The sequence below is a fragment of the Microcebus murinus genome, chromosome X (genome assembly GCF_040939455.1).
Source record: "Microcebus murinus isolate Inina chromosome X, M.murinus_Inina_mat1.0, whole genome shotgun sequence".
Taxonomy (NCBI): domain Eukaryota; kingdom Metazoa; phylum Chordata; class Mammalia; order Primates; family Cheirogaleidae; genus Microcebus; species Microcebus murinus.
Genome location: NC_134136.1, coordinates 126,572,427 through 126,587,709, shown reverse-complemented (window position 1 = coordinate 126,587,709; position 15,283 = coordinate 126,572,427). Strand labels below are relative to the sequence as shown.

Here is a 15,283-nt window from a genome sequence, read left to right as displayed (position 1 = left end):
CCCAGAGAGACAATACAGCCACCAGCCAGAGGCACCTCCAGGGAACGGGACCTTCCCTTTTGGGACCCTACAGCTGACTAAGGGGAACTCAGATTGTGAGCTCCCTACCCGCCCGCCCTCCCAGGTGCTGCTGGCACGCTGTTCCCAGGAGAACGGTGCCGACTCAGAGGCTGAGAGACACAGATACAGCTTGGGCTCCCTGTGGGTGAATTGGGACCAGAACTCCTATCCCTGGTGGGGATACAGTTTGAACTCTGGGACCCAGAGGTCAGACCTGCAGACCAGATCCTGTGCACCGAGGTCTAGCATTGCCTGGGGCACAGAAGGGATATTTGTGAACAGCCTGCTGAGGTGTGTGTGCCTCCAGGGGCAGATCGGCGTCCTAGAGGGCAACCCTCCCCCCAAAGGGAGGCCTTGCGCCCAGCCCAGATGGCGTTCCTGCTCAGGGAACCTCCCTGGTGGCATCACAATCCGGGGAGGCCTGGTGGCATGTGGTCTGGCCTACTGGCAGAGGCCCAGGAGTAGCTGCGGAGTTGGGGAGGGTGGAAAGAAGCGAGCGCCAGACTGCGGGTCTCAGACAGCCCCACCCCCACAAGCAGACTTTCTGGCTGAGGGGGACCATTCCAGCCCCACCCTGACAGCTTTTCTTGGAAGCAGAGAACAGAACTTTGACCCCTGCAAATGGCATTGGTGGTGCCTGAGGGCAGGCTTACCCTACCCAGCTCTGCCCAGAACAAGAGCTGATAACAGGACACAAAAACAACAGCATAGCCTGTTCCTCCAAGCAAACGCCACCTACTGACAGGGACGGCATCCTGCACAGCCTTTTCACGACACCCACTGACTCAATACAGGGAGTGATCGAATCTCACCCACAGACACCACCTAACGGCTCAGAAACTAAACAAGATGTGTGAATACCCAAACAGAAACCTAAAGGAAAGAAACAACAACTGATCGACATGGGAAGAAATCAGCGAAAGAACTCAGGAAACATGAAGAACCAAATGGAAAACACACCCTCAAAGAGGAGCACCAGCCCCCTAGAAATGGACACCAACCCAAATCAGGCAACCAAAATGAGAGAAGAGGAATTTCGTATGTGGATCATAAGAACATTCACCGAACTGCAACAACAACTCAATAACCAACACAAAGAAACTACCAAAAGCCTCCAGGACCTAGAACAAAAGTTCACTGAAGAAATAGACACAATGAAGAAAAGTTTAACCGAACTCCTGGAAATGAAGAATCAATTCAGGGAACTACAAAATACAGTGGAAACCCTCAAGAACAGGGTAGATCAAACAGAAGAAAGAATCTCAGAGATTGAAGATAACACCCTCCAACTAAATAAAACCATCACAGAGATAGAGCAGAGATCAAGAGAAAAGAGCAAAGCCTACAAGAGATGTGGGATTATGTGAAGAAACATAATGTGAGGGTCTTAGGGTTACCAGAAGGGGAAGAGGACAACACCCAAGGGTTGGACAAGCTATTTGAAGATATAATAGAGGAAAATTTCCCAGGCCTTGCTCAAAATCTCGATATACAAGTTCAAGAAGCTCAGAGGACCCCTGGGAGATTCAATGCAAACAGGAAGACGTCACGACATGCAGTTATCAGACTGACCAAAATATCAACTAAAGAGGCCCTTCTAAGAGCTGTAGGACAAAAGAAGCAAGTGACATACAAGGGAAAGCCAATTCGAATAACATCAGACTTCTCTAATGAGACTTTACAAGCAAGGAGAGACTGGGGCCCCATTCTCACTCTTCTGAAACAAAACAATGCCCACCCTAGAATCTTATTCCCTGCAAAACTAAGCTTCATATATGAAGGAGAAATAAAGACATTCTCAGACATGCAAAGTCTCAGAGAATTCACCAAGACAAGACCAGCCCTACAAGAAGTACTCAAAACAGTGTTACGCACGGAACACCATAATAAAAACTCACCAGTATAAAAACAACCAAAACCAAAAGATTAAAGGCCAGATAATACAATGGCTCAAGAGAGATCAAAGCAACAACATCCAACCCAACAGAATGAACAATAATCTACCTTACCTATCAGTTCTCTCAATAAATGTGAATGGCTTAAACTCTCCACTCAAGAGACATAGGCTGGCTGAATGTATAAGAAAATATAGGCCAAGTATATGCTGTCTTCAGGAAACACATCTAACCTGCAAGGATGCATATAGACTAAAAGTAAAAGGGTGGATATCAGTATTCCAGGCAAGTGGAAGCCAAAAGAAGGCTGGCGTGGCAGTTCTAATTTCAGATGATTTAGTTTTTAAACCAACAAAAATAGTGAAAGACAAAGAGGGTCATTATATAATGGTGAAGGGCACACTTCAACAAGAAGAGATAACAATTTTAAGTATATATGCACCCAACTTAGGTGCACCCAGTTTCATAAAGCAAACCTTACTGGATCTAAGCAAATGGATTAATAGCAACTCCATAATCGCCGGAGATTTCAACACCCCACTGACGGCACAGGACAGATCCTCCAAACAGAAAATTAATAAAGAAATAATGGACTTAAACAAAACCTTGGAACAACTGGGTCTGACTGACATCTACAGGACATTCTACTCAAAATCCACTGAATATACGTTCTTCTCATCAGCTCACGGGACATTCTCTAAGACTGACCATATCCTACGACACAAAGTAAATCTCAAGAAATTTCAAAAAATAGAAATCATACCATGTATCTTCTCAGATCACAGTGGAATAAAAGTAGAACTCAACCCTAACAGAAACTCACATTTCTACACAAAAACGTGGAAATTAAACAACCTCCTACTAAATGATTACTTCATAAATGAAGAAATCAAGATGGAAATAAAAAAATTCTATACTCCTACACTGCTGGTGGGACTGCAAATTAGTTCAACCTCTGTGGAAAGCAATATGGAGATACCTCAAAGCCATACAAGTGAATCTACCATTTGATCCAGCAATCCCATTGCTGGGCATCTACCCAAAAGATCCAAAGACACTCTACAAAAAAGACACCTGCACTCGAATGTTTATAGCAGCACAATTCATAATTGCAAGGCTGTGGAAACAGCCCAAGTGCCCATCAATCCAAGAATGGATTAATAAAATGTGGTATATGTATACCATGGAGTACTATTCAGCTCTAAGAAACAGCAGTGTTATAGCACATCTTATATTTTCCTGGTTAGAGCTGGAACCCATACTATTAAGTGAAGTTTCCCAAGAATGGAAAAACAAGCACCACATATACTCACCAGCAAATTGGTATTAACTGAACAGCACCTAAGTGGTCACATAGGTACTACAGTAATAGGGTATTGGGCAGGGGGGAGGGGGCGGGTATATACATATATAATGAGTGAGATGTGTACCATCTGGGGGATGGTCATTCTGGAGACTCAGACTTGTAGGGGGTGGGGGGGAATGGGCATTTATCGAAACCTTAAAATCTGTACCCCCATAATATGCCGAAATAAAAAAAAAGGAAAAAAAAAAATAAATAAAAACAGTGAAAGGCTGGGTGTGGTGGCTCATGCCTGTAATCCTAGCACTATTGGAAGCCGAGGCAGGCAGATCACTCAAGGCCAGCAGTTTGAAACCAGCCTGAGCAAGAGGCTCTGTCTGTACTAAAAATAGAAAGAAATTAATTGGCCAACTAAAAATATATAGAAAAACTTAGCTGAGCATGGTGGCACATGCTTGTAGTCCCAGCTACTTGGGAGGCTGAGGCAGAAGGATTGCTTGAGCCCAGGAGTTTGAGGTTGCTGTGAGCTAGTCTGGCACCATGGCACTTCTAGCCGGGGCAACAGAATGAGACTCTGTCTCAAAAAACAAAAACAAAAACAAACAAACAAACAAAAAAAACAACCACCACCACAAAAACATAGTGAAATATTCATCAATTACTAAATGAAGCAAAACCAATTAGAACAAAACCAAATACAACTACCCAGCATGTTTTTTATGAAGGTCAGTTTACTTTACAGACTTATTCTTCATTCAGAGTGATGTCTGTACACTGTCATGACTAATCCTGACATCTCTCGAGTGACAATGAGGATTACTGACAGACAAGTTTATTTTTTAACTTAGCTTTACTACTTTAAAGACTAGCGACAAACTTTTCAATGAGAAGCAATGGTCAACCCAGGATTGTCCAAACTCTACTTGAAATTGTTTTTTTCCTCACCAGTCTAACTTAAGAAATTCTGCTCAGATACATTGGATTAAGATTTGCCTCCCTCCCAATCTTAAGGATTACTGTCACAGAGACACTCAACTCTGTTCTAAAGAGCCCCATCAGAACATCACTTTCAGAAAGCCCTGGAAACTAGCTCTGGTGCTGGTTCTTACTAGCATTCTTGTTCTTAGATGAACTAAGTCAATGGTATAACATCTCTGGCTGAAATGCTAATGATAGGTACTGGTTAATCCTCTCCTGGAGCCTTTAAGATTGCCCCTCGCAACTCCCACAGTGGCCTCACATTCCAAATGGCTATCTTTTAAAAGGCCAAGCATACTATGTCTACTTTTGCCAGTATATTTTATGCTTAGTTACGCCCTATTCATAAATTATTGGCAACACAGAATTTATGAATTTTAAGCAGATTTATAATATTTATGTATACTGAAGCTTTATTAAATCAAGAATAGGAATGGAAGACTTAGGGTTTTATCCTATATTTTCAAACATTTAAAAACAAACATTAACTAACAAGATAGCAATTTATTGACATATTTTATAAGTCATGAGTGCTATGAATTTGTGTTCCTCCAAAATTCATATGTTAAAATCCTAACCCCCAAGTTGATGGTATGAGGAGGTGGGGCCTTTGGGAGGTAATTAGATCATGGGGTAGAGACCTCATGAATGGGGTTAGTGGCCTTACAAAAAGGCCCAAGAGAGTTCCCCTGTCTCTTCTGTCATATGAAGACACAGTGACAAGACAGCCATCTGTGAACCAGGAAGTTAGCCTTCACCAGACACCAAATCTGCTGGTGCCTTGACCTTGGACTTCTCAACCTCTAGAACTATGAGAAATAAATTTCTGTTGTTTATGAACCACCCAGTTTATGGTATTTTGCTCTAGCAGCCCAAACAGACTAAGATAATCAGTCTCTATTCCTAGCCCCTAAACCTGTATTCTAGATCTGGGTGCTTGTGTGGGTGTGTTCTAGTGCCACTGACTACAAGCCTTATTCTGGCCAACTGGGTACCTGATATGGGAGGGTCAAAGTGGGCAGGGCTCAGTCCAAGCCCATCAGCACTAGAAAACAAAGACTCTACCTACTGATGGTGGGTCAAGACTACCATTCACACTTTCAAAGGGCATCATGGCATTAAACTCAATTCAGAAAACAGCTCAGGGGGAAAACAGTAGCAGCTTGAGTAAGAAAAATAAAAGACTAAGTCTCTGCAGTACATAGTTTGTTTTGGTCTCTTCTGGAAACTGTACCATTTGCCTAAAAAGTACAGTCCCCCAAAATCTACAGTAATCTATAATAAAATTCTACAAGTCTTGCAGAACAAAAATATCAATGACTATTAAACCTATCTCAAAGGGTAAAGATTCTATTAAACTATGGATACAATAGAATGTCTTTGGGACTCTTCTTTAAATATTCCTTCATTTATTTTTTCCCTTCCTATCAGTTTGTTCACATACTGACTAGTTCATTTTATTCTGATATTTCTGACAACTTTACACTGACTTAGCTTACTCAATTTAGCAGTAGGCAAGCTAAAAATAATCTTTTACATGAATGAATCTTTTACTAGCCTGCTACATATTTCATTCACTTATTAACTGATAATTAAAGACTGACCATTAATGTCTCTGCTTCTAAAGCATTAATGTTATTTTAAAAGAAATTATACACACATTTCATGGATAGAATCTTAGAGCTGTGAGAGACATCTGAAATGTTCTAATTCAAACTCCTTAATTTCTTTTCTTAAAATGCAATAAACGGTACCAAAACGACATAGCTAGGCACTAAGCAAAATGAAAATGGAAGTCAGTTTGAAGATGTCGAAAAATACACATTTAATCTAGGCATTTTGGAGAGATGAAACTGTTTTGCATCTTCAAAAATGATGCTTATCCCTTTAGAAGCACTGGAATTATTTTTTGTGTTTAACCTTTTTATGCAATTTTTCTAACATGTATCCCATACTTTCTTGTCTTAATAACCTGACTGTATCAATCATTTAATTGTGTTAATGGCCTTTATCAAAAAGTCCCCAAACAACAAATGCTGGCGTGGATGCAGAGATAGAGGAACACTCCTACACTGCTGGTGGGACTGCAAACTAGTTCAACCTCTGTGGAAAGCAATATGGAGATACCTCAAAGCAATACGAGTAGATCTACCATTTAATCCAGCAATTCCACTACTGGGCATCTACCCAAAAGATCAAAAGTCACTTTATGAAAAAGACACCTGCATTCGAATATTTATAGCAGCACAATTCACACTTGCAAAGCTATGGAAACAACCCAAGTGCCCATCAATTCATGAGTGGATTAATAGAATGTGGTATATGTATATCATGGAATACTACTCAGCTTTAAGAAACAATGGTGATATACTACCTCTTGCATATTCCTGGATACAGCTGGAACCCATTCTACTAAGTGAAGTATCTCAAGAATGGAAAAACCAGCACCACATGTACTCACCAGCAAATTGGTATTAACCCATCAACACCTAAGTGGACATATAGGAGTAACATTTATCGGGTGTCAGGAGGGCGGGAGGCGGGGAGGGGTATATACAACCACAACGAGTAAGATGTGCAACATTTGGGGGATGGACATGCTTGAAGCTCTTACTCAAGGGGAGAGGGGGACATGGGCAATATAAGTAACCTTAACACTTGTACCCCCATAATACGCTAAAATTAAAAAAAAATAAAATTACAAAAGCCCAAAATTCTCCCCAATAAATTAACTCAATGAATCTTGAAAAAAAAATGTGTTATTGGCATAACGTCAATACAAATGGCAATAGTGCATAGCACTATAAAACAGTAAGGCTTCTGGCCAGGCTCCATGCCTTTTGAGTATATGTTTGCTGTTAACTTTCACTCGAACTGCTGCCATGCCTACCTCCAGGACTACCCACTCTGACCTGGGTGGCTCTCTAACTGGGTGCTTTTAATTAGCTGTGACCTGGCAATCAGATTGTGTGAGACCACAATCAGTTTTTTGAAGCTGGGTCTAAAAGTAAGTATAAGTTCTTAGCGAGGGCCTGAGGACTCTGCAGAACCTACTTTGGCTACTCAGAAACCCCCTCCCTTTGATTCTTATTTCTGAAGGTAGTCTGTGCTGTCTAGACCCGTTGGCACTCAAAGTGTGATCTGTGAACCAGCAGCATCACCTGAAAGCTTGTCAGAAATGCAACATCTCCAGCTCACCCCAGACTCACTAATCAGAATCTGCATTTCAACAAGAACAGATTCATGTGCTCATTAATGTTTGAACAGTGTTGGTCTAGAGCAACACTGTTGCTCAAAGTTGAATCTCAAAGTTCAGCATACATTAGAATCCCCTGGAGGGCTTGTGAAACCAGAGTGCTGGGCCTCCCCGCTAAGAGCACCAGCAGGTCTGTAATGGGGCCTGTATATTACCATATCTAACAAGTTCCCAGGGGGTGCTGAGGCTGCTGGTCCCAGGACCACACTTGGAGCATCAGTCTAGCTCACTGGTCTTCAAATTCACTTGCCATCTGAATCACCTGGGGAACTTTTTACACACACCTAAAGCCTCTCCCCAGGCCCACAGGAAGAAGGCTCTCCAAAAGTTCCCAGGTGCTGACAGCATGCACTCAAGGTAGACAGCCATGGCTCTGGGCCCTCCAAGTCCTCCTCAGGGCAGAGCTGCTGGGGAACAGGTCCAGCTGAGGTAGAGGGGGTGGCACAGACAGTGTGGTGGTTGTCAACCTTCTTTCTGCCCTACCACCCACACTGCCATCAGTAACAGTAGCTCACAGTGGGGAAACAAGACTGCTATTTCAGAGTTTCTGCAGTGAAGAGGCAGATGTCCTCTACAAAGGCCCTATGATGACTGTGATAAGGCTACCACGAGGATCAATCAGGAGCATCATGGCTCTTGGTAGAATCCCCACAGATCACCAGCAGCTTTCTGTTCCCTTTCCCATGACAGAAGCAGCCACAGCTATAGCTATAGCTCCTGGTAAATGACTAGGAAGGAGAGGTCCCAGACCCTGGTTCTCAGCCCCCTAACTTACTCTTTTTCCCATAACCCCCTCAGGCACGCTGGGCAGGAGACACTGCAGGAAACTACTTTCTCCTTTGCCTCCCCCCTCCCTCTGGTTCCAGGGCCATTTCCCTGGCAGTGTCTCATATCACAAGGGTAAGAACCCAAACTCAGGTTTGGATGTTAGAGATGAGGGAATAAACAGCCTGGCCCCCATGGACTACTTTGAACTAAAGCTGTCGGGCCTGACTAGCTCAGGGAAGGGGATCCCTGTGTGGCTCCCTTGCTTAAGGTGCTCTGTGCACTGGGATTTGGGAACTAAGCACTGGCTAACGATGAAATGCTATCAGCTTCTTATCTGTCACTGGTTCTTGGACACTCATTTCCCTTGGGATGGGAGGGGCTGTGGCCTGGGACAGAGTGCAGAGATCCCTGGAATCCCTGGTCTAATCCCACTGACCAGTTCATTCCCATCCTCGCTAACATCTGGCCACATCTTAGCTTAACTGCTCAGCAGGAGACCATTTCCTTAACCTGACAAACTGGAGCGATAGAAGCAGAATCTGCTGAGGAGGAGGGCCATGGTTTGCAAAGCTGGTAGACAAGATGATTGACAAGAACCATTGCAGAGACAAGTAACTTGGTGTGAAATTGACAGTTTCTGATTTTCTGTGTATATTTCCAAGTGAATCAGAATCAAATTGTATTAAATAACAGAAGGGGTCATATTTTACACATATGCATTATTTTGAATGAAACAACAATGAAAATTTATCTAATCTTAAAGATATATTTAAATCAAAGACTACATAGGTCAGAAATGCACTTGAAATCTCTCACCTGTCTTGTCATTTGCCAAACACAATCAATAAACTGAAGAAATATTGGAGAGCGGTCGGCGTCAGCATGGTTGTCATTACCGTGGCCCACTCGCTGAAAAGCAGCAAAAGGTTAGACATTTTAATGTATGCTACGGTCCTCTCAAAAGTCACTTTAAATTGCCTGGTGGCAAGAATCACACCTCACCAGGCCTCACAGAATTCCTGGTACATAATAGGCACTCAGAAATGTCACTGGATTACATTGACTTTCATTACTTTTAGGAAACAAAATTTCAGTTTATTATACAGTATTTTTACATGTTGACTATTTTATAACTTCTCTTTAATATAGTTTATATCAAGAAATTATAAGCAACTGGATAGCAAACTTTTTAGTTCAAATGGTGGGGTCAAGACCAGCCATCACACCAAGTACATGGTATGTACTAATTTGCAGCTCATAGAGCACATTATGAATACCATTTTCTCCACGAGTATAAAAACATTTTTTTTTTGCATTTTTCAGAAATGTCAAGAAGTCTGTGAATCAAAATAATGATTAACAATCTACAAGTTTTAACCAATTCTACATGACTCAAAGAACCCCAAAGTCTCAATCTTGAATGGTAATGGAGTGAGGTCCTTGCTCAAGGCAGTCCAGTATTGTATTTCAAACCTTTTGATATAAGATAGTAATAGATTCATGCTAAAAGGTAAAAGATAATATTCTCAAACACATAAACAGGATTGCCAAAAACACTGAAAATGCCCCAAGTAAACAGATAGCTAAAGAGTGACCATTCTAAGAGAAGCTTCAAATAATCTACTAAGCAAAAGGATGAAAAGACATGAAGATACATGATCACCATGTAGAAAGAGCAAAATATATGTGTGAAATTGCCACCTGTAAAGACACAAAAACAAGGAAATGACCAAATCAACATTAGCATCTCAAATTAACAGTGTATTGCCTTTTAAAGAATTTAATTATGGTGAAATATATGTAACAAAATTTACCAACTTAACCGTTTTCAAGTTCAATGGCATTAAACACACTCACGGTATTATGCAACTATCACCATCATCCATCTCCAGAAATTTTTCACCTTCCCAAATTGAAACTCTACACCTGTTAATGACTAACTTCTGGTTCCAACTCCCCACAGCTCCTGGCAATGACTGTTTTACTTTCTGCCTCTATGCATTTGATTGTTCTAGGTTTTTCATATAAGTGGAAATATACAGTATTTATCCATTTGTGGCTGGCTTATTTCTCTGAGCATAATGTTTTCAAGGTTCATCCATGTTGTAGCACATGTCAGAATTTCTTTTTAAGACTGAATAATATTCCACTGTACAGCCATTCATGACATTTCAGTCAATAACAGACTGCATTTACAATGGTGATTCTGTAAGACTAGAATACAGTATTTTTCCTGTACCTTCTCTGTTTAGCTATCTTGAGATACAGAAATACTTACCATTGTGTTATAGTTGCCTACAGTGTTCAGTACAGTAACATGACATATAGTATATAGCATAGGAACTTGACAGTGTAGCATAAGAACAATAGGCTATAACATATAGCCTTGGTGTACAGCAGGCTGTACCACCTAGGTTTCTGTAAGTGCACTCCATGTTCGCACGGCAACGAGATCATCTCGTTTCTCAGAATGCATCCTCATAATTACACAACACACGACTGCATACACAGACCACAGTGAATTTATCCACTCATTCCGTCAGTGGCCACTTGGGTTGCTTCTACCTTTGGGCTATTGTGAATGCTGCTGCCATGAACACTGATGTACAGATATCTGTTAGAGCTGCTTTTTTCACTTCTTTTGAGTACATATACTCATAAGTGAAATTGCTAGATTATGTGGTAATTCTACATTTAATTTGTTGAGGAACTATCATACTGTTTTCCATAGTGACTGCATGTGTTGCTTTATTTCTGTACTTCTCCTCTGTACAATAACTTGTAGAACCTGCTCATCAGCAATTAAGGCACCTAGGGAACAGTTTTGCACTGACAGTTCACAATTTAGAATTTATTCTTTAACAAACAGCCATTGAACTCCTATGCTGTGTGCAAGGCATCATGTCTGGTCCTTGGAATTTCGGGCATCTTCATGGTGTCTGGTAAAGGCCAGGTCCTTAGCTAGGCACCTAGGGCACCAAGACAAATGAGGCACTGTACTTATGCTCAATGAATAATTCATTTGTGGTTTAGTCAAGGGAAAATAAAAACATGTAAAGAATGAGGGCAATGAAGTGTTCCAAGGGCTTCTGAGTATGCAGTGGGTACAATGGGGGCATAATGGAATGAATGAGCCTTCCTAGGATGGGGTGGAGGAGGGAATGGGGAGGGAAAGTCATAGTCATGAAGGAGGTCTCTTGAGATAAACCTTGAAGGACAGGGAGGTACCTGCCTCCTGGGTAGCCAGGAATTAACTATTAGCAGTGGGAATGTGGCAGAGGACACCAGGGGACCCATAAGCAGCTGGGCATGGCTGAGCCTTAGAGGATGGGGCAAGGGGAGGAAGGTAAGAGATGAGGCTAGAGAGGTGGATGAGGGCCAGATCACCAAGGCCTCTGAGTGCCACGCTGGGGAGTTTGCCCATAAATCCCATGGGCCACAGAAAGGCCCCGAGGGACTCACACTAGGGAGTGGCAGCATCAGATCTGGCTACAGTGGGGACAACAGATTGGATGGGAATAGGTCACAGAAAAGCTACTTAGGAGATTGCATAAGGGAGATGATGACGCCTGAATTAAGGAGGCATCAGTGAAAATGGAGAGGAGACGAAAGATCTGAAATACATGCATTTCAAGTCGTAAGACTCGCTGCCATTGCTAAGGGATTAAGCACAAAGAAGAAAAATGATCCCAGGACTGACCCTGTGGCACTCCAACATTAAGAGGTTAGAGAGATGAGGTAGGACCTGAAAGTAGGAGGAAATTCAAAAAGTTGTAGAGCTCCAAAAGCCTAATGAAGAAAGTGTTTGGAAGAAAGCAAGAATCAACATCATCAAATCTTAGGCCAAATAAGAGAAGGACTTGGCAAAGTGGCAGTCATTGGTGACTGTGACAAGACCAGTTGTTGGGGGCACTGTGAGAAGGAAGCCTGGCTGAAGTGGGTCCAAGACCAGATGGAGGGAAATGATGACAGTGAGTGCAGACAACAGTTTTGAGGAGCTTTGTTGTAAAGAGGAACAGATAAATAATTAATAGCTGGAGGGGGCTGTGGGGTAAAGAGGGTTTTTAGGGTATAATAGCACATTTCCATACCAATGGGAACCATCTAGGGGAGTGGGCACAGAGGTAGGATAGAGGGAAGAACAGTCAGAAAGGTCCATGGCACAGATGATGGAGGCAGGTGGGCAAGGGCAGGCACTGGCTCATTCACAGAACTTGAGATAAGAGAAAGTACAGGGACCCAGCAGGTGGATGGTTGCAGGCTTGAAATGACTGTATAAATGCTGGCTCCACCCTAATTAGCTGTGTGATCTTGGGCAGATAATCCACACTCTTGCAACCTCAGTTTCCCTGTCTGTCAATGACAGTACCTGCCTATCAGGATTAAACAAAATAATGCATGTAACAGTGCCAGACACATAGTTGTGCTCAGTAAACTGACGCCATGGTGACTCTTATGGTCCTGTTGTCCTCACTGTGGCCAGGGTGGTGAGCCCCAGCATCAGCAAGTAGGGGTGAGAGCAGAGCACCGTGGGCACGCCCTGATGCATGCACCCCCAGTGAGCCCTGACAGTCTTTACCACTGCCCATCTGGAAAGGCACCCTGCCCAGCTTTCTCTCCCCTAGGACATACAGGTTGGAGAGAAAAGACAGAAGACAATGGCCTCTGAATCTTCAGAGCTGGCCAGGTGCAAGCATCTGGAAAGATTCCACACTCTCTCCTCTCTACTGAGCCCACCTTTTACTGATGGGGAAGAAACAAAGGAGTTCATTACCTAGCATGGGCCAGGCACCATCCTAGGCACTCAACGTGTACAAACTCATTTCCCCCATGTTTCTGAGAGGAGGAAATCAAGGCAAGAGAGGTGAAGGAAGGTGTCCAGGGATCTGCCAATAGCTCTCAGAAGGCATGCAGCTCAGAGGCTGTGGACTCACCCCCTCCCTCCCTCTAGGAGGGCTTCTTTTAGGCTCTCCACCACCAAAATTGAAAGCAGGTTGTTATAGGATGAATTGTGCCCCTGCAAATTGAAGCTCTAACCCCCAGTACCTGAGGAATGTGACTCTATTTGGAGATAGGGCCTTTACAATGGGGATTAAGTTAAAATGAAGCCATTAAAGGGGCCCTAGCTCAATCTGACCTCATGAGATGAGGACATATGGACACAGAGAAAGACCCTAGAGCTGCATGCACAGAGGAAAGACCCTGTGAAGAGACAGCAAGAGGGAGGCCATCTGCATGCCAAGGAGAGGAGGCCTCAGAAGAAATTAGCCATGCACCTTGATCTTGGACTTTGAACCTCCAGAACTGTGAGAAAATAAATTTCTATTGTTTAAATCACCCAATCTGTGGCCTTGTTGTGGTAAAAACTGGTATACCAATGTTCATACCAGTATTGTCCACAATAGCCCAAGGTGAAAACAACCCAAGTGTCCATCAACAGATGAATGGCTAAACAAAATGTGGTGTATGCACACAAGGGAACACTATTCAGCTATAAAAAAAATGAAAATTTGATATATGTTAGAACATGAACCTTGAAAATGTTAGGCTTAGTGAAATAAACCCAGCCATGAGAGGAGAAATATATTTCCACCTATATGAGGTACCTAGCAAAGGCAAAATTACATAGAGACAGAAAGCAGATTAGTGGTTGTCAGGGGCTAGAGGGGAAGGGGAAATGGGGAGTGACTGCTTGATGGGTGCAGGGTTTCCTTTTGGGCCGATGAATATGTTTCAGGACTAGACAGAGGTGATGGTTATACAGCATTGTAAGTGCACTAAAAGACACTGAATTGAGCATTTTAAAACGGTTAATTCTATGTTAAGTACATTTTACCTCAATTATGTTAAAAACTATGCTAACAAAAAACCCCCAAAAACTCCCTACCAGGAACATACAATGCTGAGGTCCATGTATTATATTATGGCCATTCAGGTCTGATACATAGGAGAAAGCCTGCTAATGCATGTGTGTGCATTTGTGCATCACGCATGATGTGCACATGAATACGGCAGAGCAAACAGTCAAGCACAAACTTCACTGTCTCAACTTACCAGTGCAAACCTATGTCCAAAGCTTATCCACTCCTTTTCTATGATAGCTTCAAATCCTTTAATAGTCCGGTAATAACTGTCCAACATCAGCATAGCCAGAGACGTGAGCTGGGCTGTTCGGTCCCAACCATCACTGCAATGTACCACCACGGAGGTTTTCCCAGATTCTATTTTATCAGCAATTCTTACTGACCCAGCCAGAAGCATCTTCAGAAAAGAAGGCATATTAGACCAGGCTATTTTTAATTCTGACTACAGCATAAAATAATTCTGCAGAGAACTTTGGAAGTTCTGGTCAATAAACCAAATGAGATTGCCATGAAATCAATTGAGAATCACTAGGAAACATTAGCACATTTATTAAAAAAAAAAACCTTACATTAAAAAAGACTACAGTAAATAGGGTCTTTTATCAAAGGGCCACAAAGTTCTTTAAAACCTGACCAGAGAGAAGCACTATCCCCCCCTTTTCATCATGTCACAAAAGCCCTTTACACAGACCCTGCTGTTGCTGGTGGAAACTACGGAGGCTCATGCACACAGCAAAAGGGCACTTATTTGCAATGTTGAGAAACCACTTGGAGATATAGATGTTTATGGCATGAACAGAGAGAAGTCAACCGGAAAGCATTTGAGATATTGGACCTATTTACCCTTATATATTCCAACCAATGTGTCCCGTCCATGTTGGACAGCCACCGTGCCTCATCAATCGAAGGGTACACTATCTCTTTTAATTTACGTAGTGACTCTCTCATCACGTGAATGTTGTGGATCTCCAAGAACACAAGTTCTGCGTTTGGATAAGCACTTTCACTTTCATATCCTCCACCCTTTGCCTGTGAAAGACAAAAGATATGCATCACTTTATCTAGAGTTAACTTTTCTACTCTTTTTAGTGCTACTAGACATAGATCACCAAAGCAGCAATAAACTCATCTGTTAATAAACCTCCTATATTCTTATATG

General features: G+C 42.4%; 1 protein-coding gene across 12 annotated transcripts in view; it reads right to left on the bottom strand.

The window, feature by feature from the left end:
• MTMR1 (myotubularin related protein 1) overlaps positions 1-15,283 on the bottom strand; it is a 68,033-nt gene that overhangs the window by 10,282 nt on the left and 42,468 nt on the right. For 10 of the 12 annotated variants that reach the window (XM_075999537.1, XM_020285181.2, XM_012753327.2 and 7 more), the window contains 3 exons: positions 14,968-15,153; positions 14,315-14,521; positions 9,077-9,169 (listed from right to left, as the gene is read on the bottom strand). In XM_075999537.1, coding sequence (XP_075855652.1) covers positions 9,077-9,169; positions 14,315-14,521; positions 14,968-15,153 — 486 coding nt within the window. Of the gene's footprint in view, positions 1-3,254; positions 3,833-9,076; positions 9,170-14,314; positions 14,522-14,967; positions 15,154-15,283 lie in introns of those variants that run through there. The other 2 variants (XM_075999538.1, XM_075999539.1) reach the window with 2 other exon arrangements.